Source organism: Lemur catta, chromosome 6, assembly GCF_020740605.2.
Source record: "Lemur catta isolate mLemCat1 chromosome 6, mLemCat1.pri, whole genome shotgun sequence".
Lineage (NCBI taxonomy): Eukaryota > Metazoa > Chordata > Mammalia > Primates > Lemuridae > Lemur > Lemur catta.
In genome coordinates this window covers 51,050,666-51,072,984 of record NC_059133.1, presented here as the reverse complement: position 1 = coordinate 51,072,984, position 22,319 = coordinate 51,050,666, and the positions used below count along the sequence as shown (strand labels likewise).

The window sequence follows — 22,319 nt, the reverse complement described above, 5'->3', positions numbered from 1 at the left end:
TTAAGGAAAACACAGGTATGCTGTCTCCACTGTAAATCTTTAGCCATTGGTTTAGATTAAATGTACAGGAAGGAGCAGACCTGTATGAATTATGCTAAGTGCACGTGGCTGTTTCATAAGTATTCCTTGATTCATATATTAATTAGGCACTGACTCTATGTCACATACCTGCAGTAAGTGCTAGAGGAAAGAATAGTCAGATGCAGATGCCTGAAAACATGGCGGAGGAGAAAAGACAAGACAAAATCATTCATTACTATGTAACAGGTGGAGGATACATAAGGCACCACAGGTGTGGGCAGGGCAGGGGAGCCCTAGTGGAGATGACCCCAGCCCCAGACCCCAGACACACACAAGACTCCTCCCTCACTCCCTCCCCTGCAGGCCCTGAATCAAGTATTGCCCTCCTAGGGACCCTTTCCTGCACCCCCACCGAAAACTGTAAAACTCCTCTTAGGCCACACCCTCCCCACGCCTCTTCCCTCCTTTATTTTTCTCCCCTGCACCTTATCCTCTTCTGACTGTATCTCTTATTTTATTTTTTATCTTTCTATTTCCATGAGAAGGTCAGCTCCATGAAAGCAGGGATTTTTGTCTGTTTTGTTCACTGCTAAATCCTGACCCTAGAATAGTACTGGGCACATAGCAGTATCTGGAAAATATCTGCCATCCTTGACCACATTAAAAAACACCTGCCAGAGCTCTCTGATCCCTTTGTCCTTCTTTCTTTTCCTTCAGGGAATTTATCATGAACGGATGTTATCTTTCCTTTGAAAGTTTGTTTACTTATATTTTTCTCTCCCCTCACTAGAATGGAAGCCTCACAGAAGAAGGAGTTTGTCTCCTTTTCACTGCAGTGTCCCCCGCACCTAAAAGAGAGCCTGGCACATAGTAGGTATGCAAGAAATTTTAGCTGAATGAATCATCATCATCACAGATTACATTACCTGTATTCTCTCTCCAAATCCTCACAACAACCCTCTGAGATAGATACTATTATTCTCATTTCAAAGCTAAAGAAACAGACAGAAAGACAGTAACTTGCCCAAGTCACAAATTTGGCAGACGGTAGAACCAGCAATTAGTCCCAGGCCATATGACTTGAGTTTTGCTTCTACTGACATCACTGGAGCTGCCTTGTAGAACAAGGCTTCCATGGCTCCTGGACTATGGCATGATCTAATTATTTGCCCCCTCTAACCTACCTGCCTGGTACCTCCAGGCATTCTCCACACTAAAGACAGAGTGACATTTTCATATAGCAGATCTGATCATCTCACTCTGCTTTAAATCTCTTCAATGGCTTTCCATTGGTAGAGCCCATGTTTTGGGGCCCTAGCAGCACAGATAATCAATATTTATAATAACCTCTCTGGAATAACATGTCACCTCTGGAAAATGACAGACTATAAAGAAAACGATGGACTTGAGAGAAAGGCTCTATCTTTGAGATAAGAAATAAAATGAAAAGGCTTATTTGATTGTGATAACTGAACCTATCAGTAATTCCAGAAGGATTTATGCAGTATCTGATTAGAATCAGCAGGGTAGATGGATGTGTTAAAATGGATACTCCTGGGTCCCACTGGTTTAGAATCTCTAGGCATGGGGTTAGGGAATCTACATTCTTCATAAATACTCTAGGTGCCCTGTGGCAGCCACTGACCAGGACTTTTGAACCCTAGGACACCAGGCAAGTACCTGCATGCTGGGAAACACTACGTAAACTATGAGCATTAAGACTAAGACACAACCAGCTCTACTTAACAACCCACAAGCCTCCTTCGTCCAAGAATAAGTCGTTTGCATAACTCAAGCTTCCCTAACCCAGGTTACAGGTTTCAAAAAGGTCCAGTGCTCGAGCAGGGCCCACCACACTACATGAAACCAGAATTAGCACTCTGAGGTGTGGGGAACCTGAGGCCTCAAGGCCACATGTGGCCTTCCAGATCCCCAAATGCAGCCCTTCAACCAAACTGAAACTTCACAGAACAAATCCTTTTAATAAATGGATTTGTTCTGTAAAATTTGGATTCAGTCAAAAGGCCGCACTCAAGGATCCAGAAGGCCACATGTGGCCCTAAGGCTGCAGGTTCCCTACTGCATACCACCCTGCCACAGCTAGGAAACTGTGAGTGAAAAATAAAAACATCCATACACACAAACCATGCCTTGCCCTAGCATGTTGGTTGACTTCTGAGCTAGTTCTGTGTGATCCCTAAAAAGGTTACAGCTGAGCTTTCTTAAATGAGGACAGTCAATGAGCATCCATCCATCATCCCAATTCCCTGGCATTTTACCAGGTTTCCCTGACATCATCAGAACCGGTCCCTAACTGATTTCATCTCTGCACAGGGGGTGCCATTTGGCCCAACATTAGTTCCTGATCTATGAGATCCTGTATCTACGAGAAGACAAAGGTATCACCAGGTACGGTCTTCTCTGCATCCAGCCCCTCCAGTTGAGAGGTCTCCACGGGACAGAGCAGTAACAGTATGGAGCACCAATAATAAATCTACCGTTAAGCCTCCAACTAATTTTTCCTTTTCTTTAACACAAGTTTTCAAATTAATGTCTGCAAATAATCCAGAGAAATGTTTTCCTCTATAAAGTGTAAAAAAAGAAAAAAAACAAAAACTTAATAATATAAAAGTCAAACAGCCGAGAACTACATTGTAAGATATGGGATTTGATTGTGGTGCCACAGCAAGTTTCTCATCTGAGTCATGTTATGTGGTTTAATAGATATTTTTCTGAAATCTTAGAAATGTATTTAAGAACTGATTTTTAGCTCTGATTATTTTCAAGTGCTTCTACATAAAAGAAAATGTTTCACCCTACACAACACAGGAATTAACAGTGCTTTAGGAACAATGACCGTGTATTGCAATATGCAAAGGAGTCCTCAGGAGAAAACAAAACATTTGTAGAAGAAAACAAAACATTTGTAGAAGAAAACAACCAGAGAGGTAAATTTTTCAAGATACGTCATAGGTATGAATATAATTTTCCACTCTTCATACAGAATAAGCAAGCTCATCACATAAATTACTCTTGGCAGAGTCTATGCAATCTAAGTAATAAATCAGATCGATTATTACTTAAGACGAACAAAACAATCCCTGGTCAGATGTACTGACTGCAACAAATTAAGGAGAAAGAAAGTGAGATTATTCAGGCTGATGTGATATCCAGCACTCCCTAAAGTGAAACAAAAACAAAAACAATATGGGTAAGAGTTCAAATTTTGAAGGTTTCTAACTTTCCAGATGTCATCCTAGCTTTCTAATTATAAACTATAGCTTTAAAGTATACAATCACCACATTATTTATTTCTAACAGAATTTTCTAACTTCCTTGCAAGTTCTTATGCTTTCAACTGTATACCATGCCAAATAATAGACTTCTTTTTCCACCCCACTCATGTGATGAAACTGCACTGCAGACCCTCTCAGCCATGAAGAACACCAGGACCCACAAGGCTCTCTTGAACACGCTGACAGAATCTGCCAATACACACAGCAAGGACAGCAAGGGCAAAGTGGAATTTTAAAAAGCCCCATTGGTCAAACAGGAATAGCTAAAGATGTTTAAGATACCAAACCAATACCCCATTTAGACTTCAAAATTTTAGGCAATTGTGAAAGCCAAAACAGGTCCTAATGCTAGCATAAAAATATTTTTTAAATTCAGTGTTTATTTGTCAAATACCAACTGCTTTTTCTTTCATTCCTTTCTGTTTCTGATCTTTGGAAAAACCGCGTCAGTATCAAATGTCACTTAGTTCTTATTCAAACAAAGGAAAGCAGACACAGCGGCTGCACCCGTGACTTAGCTGACCTGGGCCCTTAGTAAAAACAAACCTCCGTAAATCACCAGATGTAAGCAATTGGGTAGTGATCACTTTAATTAATTGAACAGCTTTCCTGAAATTTACTGTATAATTTCAACCCTCCTAACACCTTTCCCAGAAGCAACTAACAATGATGTTGTTTTTTCTTAAGTTGTTTAAAGCAGGAAAATATTTTTAACTTCAGTGGCTTAAATATATTTGTTAATTATTCAAGATTAAGATGGTAAATTACTTAACTTTAGAAATTAAACCACTGGCATTCTAAATGTATCTTTAAATGCTGAAAGTCAAAATTATTCCAAAATCAGTCTCAGTACATGAATACAAAACATGTTATCTGCCTTAAAAATATAGAACATTTAGCACAATTTTAATTGTATTTGAAAACTCATATTTGTAAAATAACCTCCAATGATCATTTCTGACCTCAATCATATATTTAATTTTAACTATATAAATTGATATTTTGGGTTGATGTTTCTGAATCATGATTTCCACTGCAGGCGCCATACTTAAAAGAGGATGCTCCAATGGCTTATTACCAACTCCCATTTCTGCTCACAAAACAACTCTAATCATTCTCCACCAGGAGCTATGTAATATGTAATCCACAGATCCCATGCCAACCATTGAGCAATACCAGAATTACAGTCCTGGACTATGGAATGTCGATCAAAGTACACTTCTCTTTGGGATGAAGGTGGCTTCTTTCAATCTTGGAGACCAGTTCAGCAACAACAGTAAAGTGTCTAGTGTGTTTGTAAAAGGATATTTGAAATTTTGGAGTGACAGAGTTAGAGACTAGAAAAGAAGTTAACCAATTTTAAAAGCCCATCTTTATTATACCTTGAAGGAAGTATTCAAATTTTGCTTGTAAGATCTTTATGCTTGTTCCTATGGAACTACTACCCATAGTTCCTGCAAACCTACATGCAGAATTTTGCTAATATTCACTTACAAGGAGAGAAGTGTAACATTTGCCGAGACTGGTCCCAGATTTGGAATGGTCTCCAATTCATTGTTATTCAGTTTCCTATAAATGCCAAAGAAGAAAAAAAAAGTTGATTAGGTAATTGGTAATTCATAGAGGTGAAAACTTTATAAATTATTTAAAGATATCTCCCAAGTTAAAAGTTTTAAATAACTTCTTATAATCCAGATGTTCTTTACAGTTAAATAGTGTGAGAAGTAAGTATTTTATGCAAACTTTAAGTAGCAAGTGTGTAACTAAGACTCACACTTCTCGAAGCCTCTGAAGATGGCTCATGGAACTTGCCTTGATGGAAGATAATCTGTTGTGACTTAAGTCCCTATGAAAAAATGAAAATAAAATTATAAGTAGTTTCTAAAAATCACTAATGGTGCTAAATAATATGCAAGACAGAGTGGGCTTATGAAATAGTTCTACGAACACTAGTGAGAGGAGAAATAATCGGTCCATTCTGCCCACACACTACACGGCAACCAAAATGCCAAACTCAAAAATATAAACTCTTAGGACAAAATTAGTTTAGGAGGCTGGCAGATTCAAACACTTGAATCCCACAAATGTTTTAAGAGATGTTTCTTGGCACACAGTGAACCAATCTTTTGTAAACTGGAAGTTCTGCTTCACCCTCCCATCCCCTTCCATCTCCCCACTCCCTACTCGATCTGATGACATCATGGCTTATGAAAAGTGGCTAATTAGGCAGGTTGCAGAAACTAAAGCCTGTAAAGAAACCTCTTTATTGTCATAAAATTGGGCATTGATGTCCTTATTGAAGTCAAACAAAACAGAAATTGCTTTGCACATACATTTGTTTCTCTGGGTTAAGGCACCAAATGGTTTCAAACGTCATTTTGTGTGTGTTGAGAGAGTAGAAAACAATCTGAACCCTTTGCTTTCTTAAAATCCCCAAATCTCAATAGCTGGTATTATAATGTCTAATTCAAGCCACATTGACCATCTGACAAAATTAAGCTGTACAGAAACCTGTGAACACAGTTCAATCTTTTAAACAAAGGTGCTTCTCACTCAAAAACTCAGTCTAACTTAGTATCCAATTTCTACAGGGCATCATCACTATTAAAAACAGTAACAAAGTCCTAAATACGTTAATATTCTAGGCTAAGAAGTCATCTCATTTGAGGTCCAAAATACGGAACAAAATCTGGCTAATATGCTTGGTTCTATTCCTTGTACATACCAATATACTGTGTGCCTTCAAAATGGTGTAATGAAAATAAAATGGCTGAACAGCTACTGAAAACCAGGCTAACAAACAGTATGGCTTAAACCTCCCCACCGAAAGAGGTTATCCAACCCTGACTAAATTAATTCTCAGTGTTTAAAAAAATATTTTTAAAAGACCAAAGTTTTACGTAATACTAAAATTGATTGGAGAAAAGCATCCCCCCAAAAAAAATAAATTAAAAAGAAAAGGGAGAGAAATCACATCCAGAGAAGCACAGTGTTATAGTGCTTAGTTAACAATTAGAAATCAGAAATGCTTGCAGTCTTTTGAGTTTTTGTTTTGAGAATAAACCAGGATTTGTCTATTTCACCTAAAAAAAAAATCTGCAAAGGTTTTATTTGAAATATGTTTGCCTAAAGACCTACCAGACAGTAACAGACATGAGTAGATTTGTTCTGGTAGAGTTATAACATGAAAAAAAATCTGGCACAGTCTTTAAACTATAAAAATCCTGCAATTACAACCACTGCTGTGCATGCTCACCACGCTGGCTGGAGCCAGACACTTTCTCCCTCACAGCCCAGCTCAAGTCCATCTGGAGTTCATCAAGGAAACCATGAGCCCAACAACTCACGTTAGGATTCAAACAAAACCTGTGTGCTTTTAGCACCCCAGACAGTCATAGATTTACCACATGGTTTCAAAAACAACCAAGGAAAAGAGTCCTTCACCTGGGAGGTAGCCTGAGTCAACAGAAAGTCTCACTTGGACCCACTTAATTAAAGACCATGGAACCAATGTAAAACTGCATCCCCTATTGTTTCAGGTTTTAAAAAGAAAGGGGAACCAATGTGGCATTAACATTTAATACAGGTGATTTTCTTTTTAATTAGAACACCTAAAACTATGCTCTCCACTTCATTTTAAGGATTATTTCACAGGACATTCCTGTGGCAAGTAAGGTTGAGTGCTCAACTAATTTTCAACCAGTAATGGGATAAGATCCCCCAACAAAAAGACCTTTAAAAAATGAGAAACTGCCTTCAGAGACCAGTGCACATGCTGGGGACCACTCATTTCTGATCCAGAAGCAGGCGCTGGCAACTTTAAATATTTCAGTTATTGCAACACACTTCCATTCCTGTGTTTTGTGTACTATTAAAACCACATTATGTGTGGGAGAAAAAAAGCACCCCTTAAATGACTTTTACTGCTAAATACTTAAAGCTATGAAACTTTTAATGTACCTAAATTTAGATTTAATATCGTTTACATTTCAGAAATGATTACTTTCCAGTTAAAGGATGTCACATTTTCCTAAATCTTCCTTATATTGTTTTTATGGCTAGACCATTAAAAAGAGATGTACAATGTTGATGTTTCCTTAAATCTATAAAACATTCAATAAGGAAGGCAAATTCTTCATTTTTAGAGTTCTATGAATGAACATCTTCCCACAAAATGAAACTTTTTTTGTAGTGAGGTTAATAAATGGGAATGGGAAAGGTAGGGAGGTAGGGAGGTGTTAACTATTTACCCAGAACTCAGCTGGCCAAATGCTTGGTTAGAGAGACATCTCTCTTCCTGTATGTTAGCAAGCAAATAATATATATGAAAATAATTAATTTACAACATTTGGTTCCAGCTATCATTTTCTTCCTTTTAGCATTTGGAAATCTGACTTCCAAGTCAAATTTTAAATGCAAATCCAGCACAGCTTCTTAATCAATCCCACTGGGGCCTTCAGAGCTGCTAATTCAGCAGAAATCTGGAAAGCTGAAAAACAAAAAGCCAGGCTGTAGCTGTTTTAAGACACTGATCCAAAGTGACTCATAAATCAGCCTGCTATGTTCAAGTTTTAGTCTGGAAAATATAGAGAAACAGCTGTGAAAACCATAAGGACTATTACCCCCACCCCACTCCCAATTCTGGTACCGACCAGAAGATTTATAACAGGGCCAACTACACCAGCAGAAACCAAGTCACACCAGCAGAAACAGCATTAACTACCTTTCAGACTTTCGCCTGAGCCCTGTTGAGAACTCAAACATTTCTATGTGATAAGATAAATGATTTCGAAATTCCAGTGAGAATTTAATATTATTTGAGGCTCTTGTTGGCAATTTGTTAACTTTTCCCTCTTTTGGCTAAATAACATATTCAAACAAGCTCTTTAAGTTCAGAACTTTGTAAGCACAAACTAGATGTAAACTCCAGTCTGCTTTTAAAGGCTGTTATAAGCAAAGTTTCAAACAGTTACTCTTTTAAGAGCCACTTTCGTTAAAGTATTAGGGGGTTATACTTTTTGAAAGGAGAATTGAATACAGTATTATTTTATAGCTCAAACTATTCAACTTTTCACACATGGGGCTCCTATGGCAATAAATTACAGCTGAACAGAATAAAGTAAAAAAAATACATACACATTAGAGATTTTTTTTAACTTGCAAATTCAACAAGTGAAACAAAAGACACTGAACTTCTTCAGAATAGTGCTTTCAAATACTGGTCCAAAGACAAACTTTTACTATGTTAATTACCTAATGAAAAGGAAGGCTAAAATATGGAGAAGAACAATGTGCACTTTTCTACTTATTTCTGACAACTGAAACAATCTACTTAAGAGCTTTTCTAATTATGTAAACTTTAAGCAGCTTCTTACACCTCCTATTCCCAAATACCAAATAATAGAGAAGGTAAAACTTAATTTCATGTGTTTTTGTACTTCTTTGCAAAGGTGGAGAGAGGAGACCTCCAAAGCTTTAGGCACAAACAAAAGAAACATTTACAATAAAGAATTTAGACCACATGGTTTGGTGACACCTACAAAGATGGTTAAAAGTCACAGAAGTACAAGAATGACAGAGCTGTCCAATGAGTGATCACAGCGGGGTTTCTGACAACAGACTGAGTGCTTATTTATACAAGTGGAACTTATTTTCACATACATTTAAGGAATGTGGACTTGTATTGAGACAATTTACTGCTGGCGGAAATGTAATTAAAGACTGTGCTAACCAAATAAACTCTAATTTGTTTTTAGTGTGCCACCAAATTATCTGCAAAACAAAATCCTAATTAGGTCAGCTACTTTTAAGACAATGTTTAAATAGGTATCGAACCCCTTTTGGTTCACTCAACTTCTAATCAAGGGCCACAGAGTTATTTTCTTAAGACATCTAAATCCACAAAAAAATATACTACACACTAGCATGATCACAATAGGCCACCTGACATTGAGAGACTATTGAATATAAGTTGGATTAATCTAAGCATTTCTAAACACACCCCAGGAAGCACTGTATTCATTTTCTCTGTCATCCCTCTATTATTCATAGGTGTTCACCTCAGTCATTCAAATGTTCAATTCCATATGTTGTCAATAGAGCCATTCACATTTCATGAATAAGACAGCATGACCTCCACAAGAGGCAATTGAACAGAATTAGCCACAACTAATTGAAAGTCTTCCTGCTTTAGGTTAAAGCCCTTATCTTTCTTCAATTGTAATAAAAACTACTAAATAAAACATCCCATGATAAGAGATTAAATATCAACCCAATATGCTCTAATTCTACCTTTTTATTAAACTAAGGCATATTAAACACATACACAAAGAATATGTTGTCTAATGGTCTACCATTCACAAATAAAAGGATTTAGATTAGCACAATAATTTAAAAACAATTTCTTAAAATACCTGATCAAATCTTCTACCACTATTAGGACATTAGGATAATCTACTAGAATTGTTTAAGAGCTTAGAATCTTCATGGCCATTCTGCTAGGCCAAAATCTGAGATTAAGTATTGAACTGCACTTTTATTTCTTTTAAACAGGACTTTTTTAAAAATATAAGTTTTGATTGTGTGTTTACATTTTACAGCACTCCTCCAATTTTAACAAAACTGGAGGCTGGGAACGAATAGAGAGAGATGACATTTGGAAAGGATCAACATTTACAACTAAATTACAGTTTCTTCCTTGTTCTTCCACGCAGTTGGCAGTGCTTTCAGACTTCACAAGCTAAAATCCAAAACTTGCATAACAGCACTCTGCGCTCTCCTTTAAACCTTAAATCGTCTGGGCATGCTGAGAAGCTACAGAAATCACGCCTTTGCTTCTGAAAAATCTAGTTCCTTTCTCTCCATATCTACTGATCAGTCTTACCAACTAACTTCTTACCCGAACCAGGATGGGTTAAAATGTGGTCCAGGAGGAGGGACTTACAGTCTGCTAATGTGAAATTAAGCACAGGGAGCAGAACAAAAGTATGCATCCCATAGCCTGGATAGTGAGTCTGTTGAGAAAGCTTCCCAAATGAAACGAGCGCATTCAACCACTGGTTCGAACAGAATAAAGGGCCTTAACCAGTTAGAAACAAAAGTTGAGCCAGAGGCTCAAAATTACTCAAACCGAGAACTGCAAACTCCGGTTGTCCGCAGGTTGCCACCTCTCCCCCTCGGCCTGGCAGGAGTGGGCATTTGAATGCACCTCCTTGGCTAGCTTAAGGCGCAGGACAGCGACCCCTGGCCCCGGAGTTATCAGTGGCCCCCTCCTCTCGCCTATCTGCGGTCGGGGCGGGGCGCGCCAAGAGCCCACCTGAGCTGCCCGCAAGGCACGTGGGAGGGAAACTGAGGCCCCGACAGTTCTTTTCCCACAGCCACGGAGCGCTAACCGTGGCCTGGACCTGCAGGAGCTGCCCAAAATGAAGGCACTGCGCGCCGAGTCCCGAGCAACCAGGCCCCCGTCGGCTCCAGTTTTCCTGAATCGCGAGCGGCCCCGCGCCCTCCGCCCGCGGGAAGAATACTCACAGCCTAGCGACCCAGGACGGGAGCGGGTCCGGGAGGCGCGCCAGCCGCTGGCGACTGCAGTCCAGCAGGTCTCCAAGGCAGCGGCAGGGAGCGGGACACCGGCGCGCGGCGCCAACCCCGGGGGACTGCCCGAGTGCCCCGCGGCCGCCGCTCTCGGCCGGGCCCGCGCGCCCCAGCACGGCGCACAGCAGCAGCCCCAGCGCCGCCGCGGGCGCACGGAGCGTCGGCGCGCCCATCGCGGTCCCGCGGCCTCTCGCTCGGCCCGGCGCTCCGCAGCCGGCGCGCACCTGGGGCTCAGCACAAACTTCCAGGCGACAGTGGACGCCCGCGCTCCTCTCTCGCTCTCCCCCGCAAACTCCTTCTTTTACTCCCAGCGGCGAAGCCTTTTCATGCCCCCGAGCAGCAGCAGGGAAACCGAAAAGATGCGCCCACCGCGGCTGAGCTGCCACCCGATCAGCGCCGACACGCCGAAACCCCTTCTCCCCAGCAAGAGAAACTTTTTCGCCTCCTCCCCGCGGCGCTGCGCGAAGTCCCGGCGCGGCGCAGTCGCGGGGCGGGGCGGGGAGAGGCCGCGCGCGCCCATTGGCCGCCGGGCTGCGCCCCCGCGGCCACGTGACCACAACACCGCTCCCGCCCGGGCCGGGCGCTCGGGAGAAAGTGGAGCTGAGATTGTAGGAAATTCGGAGTTACATTTTCCAGCCTCTCCGGCCAGAAGTCTCCACTACGTCCTGCGAAATGTATATCGAACGGGCTTGAAGGGCAAAGGGGCGTGAGCAAGCCAGTGAGCAAATAGGAGGCTAACTCTCCGAGCTGGAGGTGTTTAGGGGAACTTCAGGGGAGTGAAGTTAAATTAACTCTTATGAAATTTATAAATCATCCTACCATCCACAGACGAAACAATGGTTTTAATGAAAATACAGTTCTTTTAGCATTAATACTGATGTGGTTTCTTTTTTTTTTTTTAACATGTTGGCTCCAAAAATAAAAATAACAAAATGTGAAAGTCATGGTTTTGGAGATGGTATATTCAGTTACAAATAACCAGCCTTAGTAAACTGGATAGAGCTGGGGTGGAAATGACCGTCTAATAAACCGCTATGGCAATCATAGATTCCAGGCAATAGCTAAGAATAATAAAAGTCAATAACATTTCAAAGCAAAATGAAAACTAGGACCTTCGAGGAAAAATTGATATATGCACCTTGGTCGACCTGGGCTTTGAGTGATGCCAAATCTTGAATGGGAATGCCACCAGGCTAAAAGTATTTCCCCGCTTCCTCAGCGGGGGGTGGAGTGGATTCAGGCTACAGGACAGTGAAGTCTGTACCTTAATGTGCAGTTGATTGGAGTCACAGGATGTTGAAATTTATGGAGACCTCAGAGATTATCTGCTAATGTCCTCTTCTGGGTAAGGAATTAGACCCAGAGGAGATAACTGATTTGTTTGTGGCAAAAAAAACCCCCAAAAACAAAACAAAACAAAAACCCAGGAAGCTTATTTTAAGCTTCCACTTCTATACATTGTTTATTGCCTGCTGTCTGCCCAAGCATGTCTGTCCTTGGGCTGCTTCAACTGCTCATTATTGAGGAGTGGAGATAGCTTGTGGAGTTGAGACTTTAACCCCAACTCTAATGCCCATTGATTTTCACTGTAGCAAATCACTCCCACTCATGGTGTGGGAAAAGACTCACTTTGAAGTAGACACACCCTATTTTAGATATAATAGCCATCCTTTTCTTTCTAGCTACCAGTAGCATCAACCCCACTACCTTTTTTGATGATGTACAATTAGAAAATATTTATAATGATGGCACCTCGGTTTTAAATTACGATTTTGCTTGCTTGGGAGTGGACAAGACACACTACAGTCATGCTAAGGGTTTTCCAGCTCAGTATCCCCCATTTATTTCGTATTAGAAAAATCAGGTTTAGTGCATTATTGTTTTTTTTTTTTAAAGAAAGATACCATTATGCACATGCTATTACGTATAAGCATGGTGGCATCAATGTGGTGGCTTGCTATTACAACATCACCCATGTGACAAAGATAGAAATTTGCTACCATTTTGAGGAGGTTTGGCTAATTTCATTTTATATTCCTATATTATTTCATCTTCTATGAATTCCATTTACATTTACGTGCTGCCATTTACAACATCCATATTTCCAGCCCACGTCTTTTTCCTAAAGTGACCTATATATTTAACCACCCATAGATCATCTCAAATTGGATGTTCAAATGTAACATGTCTAGAAATAAATTTCACCAGCCCTGAAACTTGCACCTTTCCTCCTGAATTCACTATCTTGAGGAGCGATACCTCCCTCCATCAGATGACTGCCCCAGAAACCTGAGTCACTCTTAACATTACTTCATTCTCACCACCACCTCCACATGCAATCAATTAGCAAGTCTTGTTGAAGCTAGCTCCTAAATGTATCTTCTATCTCCATAGACGTTATGCAAATTAAGACCACCATCAGCTCTTGCTTGGATTGCTGCCACAGTCTCCTTCCTATCTGGCATTACACTCCTTTCTCCACAATGCAGTCAAGTGATACAGCCCTAAAGTTCAAATGTGAACCAGTGACTCAACTGCCCTGATTCCTTTCACGGATTCCCATTGTTCTGGGAGCAAAGTTCAAATTCTTTAAAGTAACTTATGCAGCTTTTTTTTTGGTATTGGGCCTCTACTTACTTCTTTCACTCATTGTATTTCATCATTTCCCTCCTACTGTAATAACTGCTTGCAGTTTTCTTCCCAGCTGTGCTCTTTGCCTTAGGTCATCTTTCAAATGCTGGTCCCTCTGTCCTGATTGCTGTCTGCCCCTCTTCTGCCTGATTGATTGGCACTTCAGCATAGGCATTTCTCCTTTGGAGAAGACTTCCCTGAGTCCTGCTTGATTATATATCCCTCTAATGTACTCCCAGTCCAGTATTCACTGGGAGTGAATGTAATAGACCATTTTCATTTAAATTTTCAGTACTTTAGTTTCTAAATCTGTAAATTAGGAATACAATAAAACTCTCTTATCTGGCTTCCATTTATCAGCTCATTGGATTAGCTGTCACTCTCTGTTCCACCTACTAACTGATGCCTGTGACTAGCTGAAATCTAGAAGCTGCCAGCCCCTCCTTAGTTCATTCTTTGCATGTGTGCTAGTACCTGTCAGGTGTTGAGCCACAGTAGTTCCAGACTTGTTTATATCTATTATTACACAATTAAACATTGCATAAAGCAAATACATATTAATGCAACAAGAAAATAACTTCATTTCTATGATAATGAACTTGAAGCTTGGGAAAGATTCTTTAATGGTAATCACTAAAACAATGCTATCAAACTAGACGTGGACAAGACAATTGTAAAAATGGGGGAGAGGGATTATACATATCTAGGAGATTTTTTTCCACATAGACTTGCTTTGCAAGCATCTTTAATCTTGTTCCACTTTAAGTGTCACTGGGAATCAATCAACAGAGGATGATTTATGGGTGTGGCTTATGCTTACTCAGATCTTCATGTAGCTGAGAATGTAAAAGACGGTGACATGGAAGATGTAGCACACATTAAATATGACTCTTCTCCATTCCAATATGAGCTTAACCATGTAGTCAATACAAAGAGGAATTAGTCCTAGGGTGGAAACTTTAAATCAATGTAGTATTTTCACGGATTTCTCAAACCCCTCATAAACCAGAGGGAAGAGAGAACTTCTACGTATCTATATACCCGGGCAGATGAGGACTGAATATCTTTTGAGGTCCCTCACAACCCTGTGCAGATTCCTTTGCAGTGTATACAAAATAGGAACAAAGGCAGACTGCCAGGAAAGGTAATTTGTAGTAGAGGAAGAAGAAGAACATAAAATTCTGTTCAATCTCCCAAAATATATCAGGAAAAAGAACAACCCAGAAAACAGGCTTAATGCATTAGTGAATTCTCTGATCCTCTTATGAGGTTGTTTTCCAGTATACACACGCACAAAACACAAACACATGACACTGAATTTCACTTTTTGTGGCTAATGTCTCATGAATAGGGATCTAGTGTGAGAAAGTCAAATTCATTTTGATCAGAGGTCTTTTAATCCTTGAATTAAAATGAGATAAACTGTGGGTTTTCTCCACTCCTTCAGAGACTAATACTGGTTAACCTGGTAGTTGAAAGTTGACTTTCCATTAGACATAACCTAAATCACACCAATTTCTCATTTATGACTTTGTGCCAGTGAATGGCAAATCCCAGCCATTTTCAGAACAGCCTCCTACTGCCCATTTTATGGTTTGTGTAACTCTCCAGTGCTCTTTTCAGTTTTCCTGTTTTGTTTTTTTTTTCCTGCCCCTGGCAAGTGTGAGACTTTCTTATCTTGAGTGCTGGCAAGGCCAATGACTCACAGATAAAAAGTAATAGAGGTGCTAAGCTGTCAGTATTAACATCCAAGGACAAGAATGAAAGCTGAACACTCAGTACTTGCTTTATCATTATAATGAATGACACAGTTTGTGTAAGTGTGAGCTGTGAAAAGGGAAAAGTGATAAGGCAAAGGAGGAAGAAAAGCACAAAAATCCCCAGATAATGATGGCAAAAGCAAATGTTGCTGTACTTTGTAACCTAACCATATCTTTTCCCATTCATTAAGGCATTTTAGAAGAAATAGATAACCCTTCTTTCTCTCTCACACACGCATACACACACAGACACATTGCAAAGCTTTACTTAGAGAGGAGAGCAGACTCTTACTTTACACAACCCCTGGTATGAACATGTATTAACTTTTCAGAAAATATTTAGAAAAATAAAGATAGCTACCCATCTGTTTTTCTCAAGTTGGCCAACTGTGAGGTATTGCTTGAATTGAAAACAAACACTGTTATCTGAACATTCACTTAACCACAAATTAAGTATGTTATTTTGTATTTTACTTGTTTTTCAAGTCACCTTCTGGGAATAATGTGTGCTCTGAGGAAAATTCATATTGTGGCCTAAAGTGGATACCCTGGAAATCATTTCAGCGTAGCCTGGCGCTACTGGGAGTGTGGAGAGGGAATAGGGGTGGGAGAAGACTCGAGGCACCTTTGCCTTTGAGTGGTCTCCAGATCTCCATTCCTTTTTGAGGACCTCAGGACACTTTCTCTTCATTCAATCCCTGCTTCATTTTTTTCTGTAGGCAACTGCAATCCTAAAACTCCACTGGGAATCTCAACACATGTAAAATAGTCACTCTGTCAGGAATCCAGAAATCCAAATGCTTGAGAAGTTGTTAGAGAGGAAGCAGGGTATTCGAAAGGAAGGTGAAGTGCTGTAATTTTAGATTACCGCACAATTCTATGCTCCATCTTCCTCACCTGTAGAATTGGGTGAAGAATGATACATTGTTGCACGGTAGTACAGTGTTTTATAACTATAAAATCCCACGTAGATTCTAGTTCCTATTACCTCCCAAATTGTTGTTTTCTTTTCATTATTCAGAGAGATAAAGTGAGTTAACTACAGAAACATTCTGCTGCTGGGATTATTAATGGAATGTTGGGATTAAGTAAACCCTCAACTTTTAGCCTTGAATAGAATGAGGAATATAATATTTAATTTTAAAATGAAAACAAAACTTAAGCCACACTGTAACCTTAATATAAAACCCTAAATCTATGTGTTACGACAGCATACTATACGTATTCTAACATTTTTTTTAGTAGGAATTTTGTTATGCCATCTCAAGAAGTGACTACATAATTCAATTTATTATGATTTATGCCAGGAGGTCAAAAAGAACCATTAGGCATATTTACTAAAAAGACTCATATATCCCTCCAGGGAACTGTTCTGCAAATGTTTTTCTCCCACTTCTTGGATGAACAGTTGGTCTATACACCCTTCTAAGAATTAATTTGCATTTCCAAACCATGAAAGCGCTCATAAATGAGTTATTTATTGCTTTTATTTATAGTTTCATCCTCTCACAGATTTTACACTTACCCAGGCCTGACTATCAAATTATTAAGGTGACTTTGTCATGAATATTCTCAGAATCAATTTCTCTGCATTAAAAACTCTGCTTCTCTTCCTAAATATAAGGATCACTATCAAGCTACGGTGCGTACAAGATTGTTCCACCTAAGTGTTTTCAAGTAGAATGAAGAATAATTTTAATGGTGTGAGGTCAATTTCAACATGATGTTGTGCTCCTGTCATACATACGGGAGCTCATACAAGACAGTACCAGTACTTTCCTACTAACATCTTAAAGTTTTAGCCCAAAGCTTTATATACTTCTATTATGTTTATACATCCATACAAAAAGATTTCTGCTGAAATTCTGATGTGGAGCATGAAGCAACTCTAAAGGGCACCTTGCTCATCCACTTGCCCCAGGCACAACTGTGTCTGCAGCAGGCAGCCTTTTCACTCCCACCGCAGTTATTTCAGACTCGAACAACTTTTTTTTTTCAGTCAGAACAGTCATCGTTACAGCACGCATAAATAAATTCCTCCTGCTCTCTTGCTGCCATTTGAGCTTGTCTGTTTTTTTCTGGACAAAATCGAAGCTGCCGCCAGCAATATTCCTTAGCTTTCTCTTTGCAAATTAGATGATTACAATTCTTTTCATCACTGTCTCATGAACACTGCAACTTTCTCTAACGCCCTCCTCAGGAGGATCAGGAATGTCTCTTTTCTGCTTATGTGCCAAGGAGATATGACTATAGGGGCGTGGAGGTAAGAAGCCATTGCAACTCTACCAATGATGATATTCAGCATTTATCAAGCTCTTACTGCTCCTCCTATTCTCCAGATGTTTGATATGTATTAGCTCATTTATTTCTTACATCTAGCCTTTAAAATATCATCCTCATATTAGCAGATAAGAAAACTGAGATACGGAGATGCTAAGGAATTTGCCTATGGGGGAGTTGGGATTCAAACCCAGTCAATCTGACTTCATAGTGTACCCCTTAACCACTATGCTACACTGCTTTCCACTAGAGTCAGAAGAAGCAAGGGGTTCCAAACTCTTCCTCAGTACTTAAAAGAAGGGGTTTTCAAACAATAGATTAGAATCAGCAAGGAAAGCATGGACCCTGCCTGGTAATTCTTGAAGGTGGTCAGTTTCAATCCCTCCCTCTTCTTTCCTTCTTTCCTTTCCTCCATTCCTCACTGATCCTAATTTAGGAAAAATATTTGTCTTATGCACATGCACGAATCAGTCACTTTTTAGGGTCTGATTTGTTAAAGTTGATATCACAGTGGTGCTTGATATCTAACCATTAGGAATGAACTGCATGGGCTCAGACATTACCATCTCCCTAAAGTTCCCTTCTGCAATACCAATACACCCCACCTCCAAGAGTGTTTCATAAGGTGTCATCGACATTTTAGGGTCAATGTTCCATAAAACTAAGTTTGATTCACAGAAGAACCTAGGTGGTTGGTAATCAGAAGAGGAAAAGGATACAAAAAAGGAAACAGGCTTTGCTTTCTTTACAATTTTGTCTAGGACTGCACCTAATTAGGGGAACCATGAATGGGATACATGTGATCCAAGAAGTCCAGAGAAATGAAATGTTAACACTAGAGATTATATTTCAGCTGTTGAGATACTTTACATGTGGTAACAGAATGTTCTTTTTCTTTTGGTTAATGAGCTAATGCTAATTTTTTATACTTTTCTAACTTCTGTACAGTATAAGCAGAAATTTTAAAACACAACAAAATAAATGTCCCAAATTGGCCAAGTTTAAATTCTAGTTTTCCTATCAGCTTTTTTTTTTTAAAGCTACCTTTCAAATTCTTTGTCCCAGAACTATCTCAGAGGCTTTGCTTCTTTAGGAGATTCTACCCAAGTCATGTCAGTGATGCTTGAGTTAAGAGTGTTTCCCCAGATTCAAAGGCACAACTCAAGATATGAGTTGTTATATTCACTCAAATTATATTCATTGTGTTAATCTATATTTATTAAGCCATTCAATACCATGACAATTTTTTCTATGAATAATATAATAGATATCATGAAAATGAACTTACTGGGATTCTGATAAAAAACTACATTTTCTAATATTATGAAAGAAAGTGCTAGAGACATATACTCCTCTGTGTTGTGAATTCATTTTTGAATTTTTATTATCATCTAATATTGAGAGCTCTCATCTATGATGAGAGCTCTCATTTATGAGTCTGTGCACAAAGTAATTCATATAAAAGTTACATAGAATTTTTCAGATATTTTAAAAATGTTATTAAAAGTAAAGCTTATTTGAGCAGTTAGTCCTAGAACGTTAAATTGTTTAATATAGTGGTAATATTTTTAAAAACCAAGGCATATCTTAACAACAAGAATTTGGATAAAACCTTTATTTCAGCTAATGAAAATATACCATGGAAAGTTAATGAAAACATGAATAATTAATTACATTAAATGCTGATGGGTCTGTCCCAAAAGGATTCTATAGCATTAGCAGTTGATGAGCATTTTCCTGAAGTTTGTGATTATTCATGGAAATTGATATGCTTGTGAAGGAAATAATAAACATACTATATTTTTTCCTGTAACTTTAGATCTTCTTCTATAGTGTTAATGAGAGTACATGATAAATGTCTCAAGGTGAGGTTGGGAGTCTCCATTCTTGTTAATGATTATACTTGACTTCTTGTGATCCAAGGCAAAAATGGTGGAAACAAAATTATGCATAATTTGAACATACTGATTGCAGCCACAAAACCTCTTTCTAAAAGTTTTGCCCTAAGCAATTTTTTAAAAAAATCAGCTTTTATAAAGTCACTCAAATGTAGCATGTTTGACTCCATTAAAAATAGCTTGAATATCCTAAGGCAATCCACATTTGGTAACTATAGTTACATCTTTAAGATGCATTTTGTATGTGACTAGATCTACGATTAAGAGCAATCAGTTTCTTAAAACTTGGATATTTAAAAGAATAAAAGGAGGTTTAGGTCAGAGAATCTTTGAAATATCTTTCGTCTTTCATCATTCTTAGTTAGAAAACGTTATACTGAACATGATTCCTCTGTCTACAGTTTAGAAGGCACAGGGGCACACGACAAAACCAAACAACTTATAGATGGTGTTTTCCAAGGGTAATCAGTGTAACTCTAGCATTAGCATGCGAGAGGCTTATTAAACATAAAGACCATTTGGCCCCTTTCCCAACTTACCTTACAGATAGGTTTTGAGGAAATGCACTTTAACACAGCCTCCAAAGTCGCAGAACTGCAAGTTACTACGCTAGCATTATGGGAGACTAAGTCTCCTATTACTATGTTTCCCGTCTTATGGGTTCTTTCCCTGGGTGATGAAACTTTTACCAGGAGTGCATAAATTCCTCTCTCTCCCCATCTTGTTCCATCAAAGAATGTAGATGAATCTCAAGGAATACAGAAAAAGGCACAATGATTCTCTCTTGAGTGATCACAGTAGCCTGAGACTCGTATGGAAACTTGGATAAAAGAGGGAATACTTTCCCATGGACAAGGAGCATACTTTCTGTGGTGGGAAGCCATAGATACTTATATGATAAATAACTATGAAGAATATGCTGCTGCACAAACTAATTTGTACGATCAATCAGTCCGCACTGAAATATCAGATATCCCACCAGGGTACAACACTCAGTCGTCTATTTATGTGAATAACAAAAGGGGAAGCACTTAAATAAAAGTTATTAAAAAATCCAGAAATCAGAAAATTCCTGTGTATATTTTTATTACAACACTTGTCAGATGTGTGTGTGTGTGTGTGTGTGTGTGTGTGTGTGTGTGTGTGTTGGCTTCTTCCTAGTGATGGGAGCTCCTTGCACCCTCGAGGCCTTAGTGATCTGATTACCCATCTCAGCTAGTGGCATCACCTTTCACCCACTCACTTACCCAGACTCCTAGAGTTTTCCTCACTGCTCTCTTTCCTTCCCAGTTTACAACCCACCTCTCACATCAGCAAGTCCTGTCAGTTCTTTCCAAATACGTGCTGATTCCGACCACTCACAAGGCCTCTACTACCACCACTTGATTTCAGCCATCATCCTCTCTCACCTGAATCATTGGAAAAGCCTTCTAACCCATCTCTGATGCCACTCTTGGAATCCTTATGATCAGTCCCCTACAAAGCAGCCCACATCTCCATTTTAACCATAAACCAGATTCTTCTACTCTCTTGCTCAACATCTTCCCGTGGTTTCTCTCACACTTGGAATAAAACCCAGTGGTTTGACTGTGGTCTACAAGGTCCCACAGGACCCACCCACCTCCCCAACCTTATCACCCACCACTCCACTCCCATCTGTACAGCTGTCCTGCTGCCAACACCACCCTGGCCCCCCCCTTCCTTCTATTTCTGGAACACGCCAAGGCTATTCTCACCCAAGGACGGTTTGAGTTGCTGTTCATTCTGCCTGGTGTTGCTCCTCTCCTCACCCCATGCCTCATTCTCCATCCGCTCAAATTTCATCTCCCAGAGAAACTTTCCTCACCATGTCCTCAAAATAGCCTCCCTCCTCTCCCTGCCCCCAGACAATCTCTAGTCCTTACCCTGCTTATTTTACTTGTCTGTATTATCACTCTGTGAAATTACATTATATAGGTATTATTTTATTACCGATGTCCTCCACAGGAACCTAAGCCCCACAGGGAAGGCACTGGGTCCTGTTTGCGTCTGAAATGCATGCCCAGACCAATGTCTGTCACGGTACAGTGACCGGCAAAACTTTACAGAGTGTCTTAATCCCCAGAGCTGACACGCAATCAGAGCTTTGTCTATCTGTGCGGAATGTCTCAGTGAATGAATATTAGAAGTTTTCTTTTTCTGGTTGCAAATGTTCCCCTTGGATAGAATGTGATCCATACGGATGGGTGTTCTTAGTCCTCATCTCTGTTTCCTTGACTGTATTCTCCCACAGGAACAGATGTATTTTCTCCTGCTGGAATGGAGGAGGTCAAGGAGCAGTCTAGTTCTTATTAACCGAAAAGCAATTTAGGGTGTATTTCATCCTGTAAAGTAATCAGATAACTAATTTTCCCAACAGAAGGATACAGGATTACATTCAAGTTATCATGAAGCAAGTCAATATTGGAGATGAGGCAACAGAGAGTTAGTATTAGGCATTTCCCACTGGTTTTTATCTATATCTTACTCTTCTCCAGTAAGGACCTAAATATTCCAAAACAATCCACCTGGTTTGGTATTCTTCCCATTGTATTTCAGATTCCAAGAGGACACAGACTCAGGTTTTAGGCACTAGCTGCCTCACTGTCACATTTCTAAATAGAAAGTCTTTTTTTATGGAACAGACTGTAGAGCATGTACAGTTGAAAAGCTAAGGAGTCTTAAGCAGTACTCTGGCCTCATGGAAAGGTGTCTTCCTATTAATACCTTCAGAAATATCTTAAAAATATCATCTGCTATCATAGGCCTCTGATAATATTATCCAAAATGTTTTAAAAAATATTAATTGTGAATAAAATTAAAAT

At 39.4% G+C, this 22,319-nt stretch overlaps 1 protein-coding gene across 2 annotated transcripts in view; it reads right to left on the bottom strand.

Moving 5' to 3' along the window:
- The window catches only part of LRIG3 (leucine rich repeats and immunoglobulin like domains 3), a 45,318-nt gene extending 33,979 nt beyond the window's left edge, over positions 1–11,339 (bottom strand). Inside the window, exons 1-3 of one of the 2 annotated variants that reach the window (XM_045553472.1) lie at positions 10,845–11,339; positions 5,092–5,163; positions 4,812–4,886 (exon numbers count right to left, since the gene is read on the bottom strand). In XM_045553472.1, the coding sequence (XP_045409428.1) occupies positions 4,812–4,886; positions 5,092–5,163; positions 10,845–11,080 (383 nt within the window). In that variant the 5' untranslated portion in view covers positions 11,081–11,339. The remainder of the gene's footprint in view (positions 1–4,811; positions 4,887–5,091; positions 5,164–10,844) is intronic. The other variant, XM_045553473.1, reaches the window with a different exon arrangement.
- Positions 11,340–22,319: the final 10,980 nt, after the last annotated feature.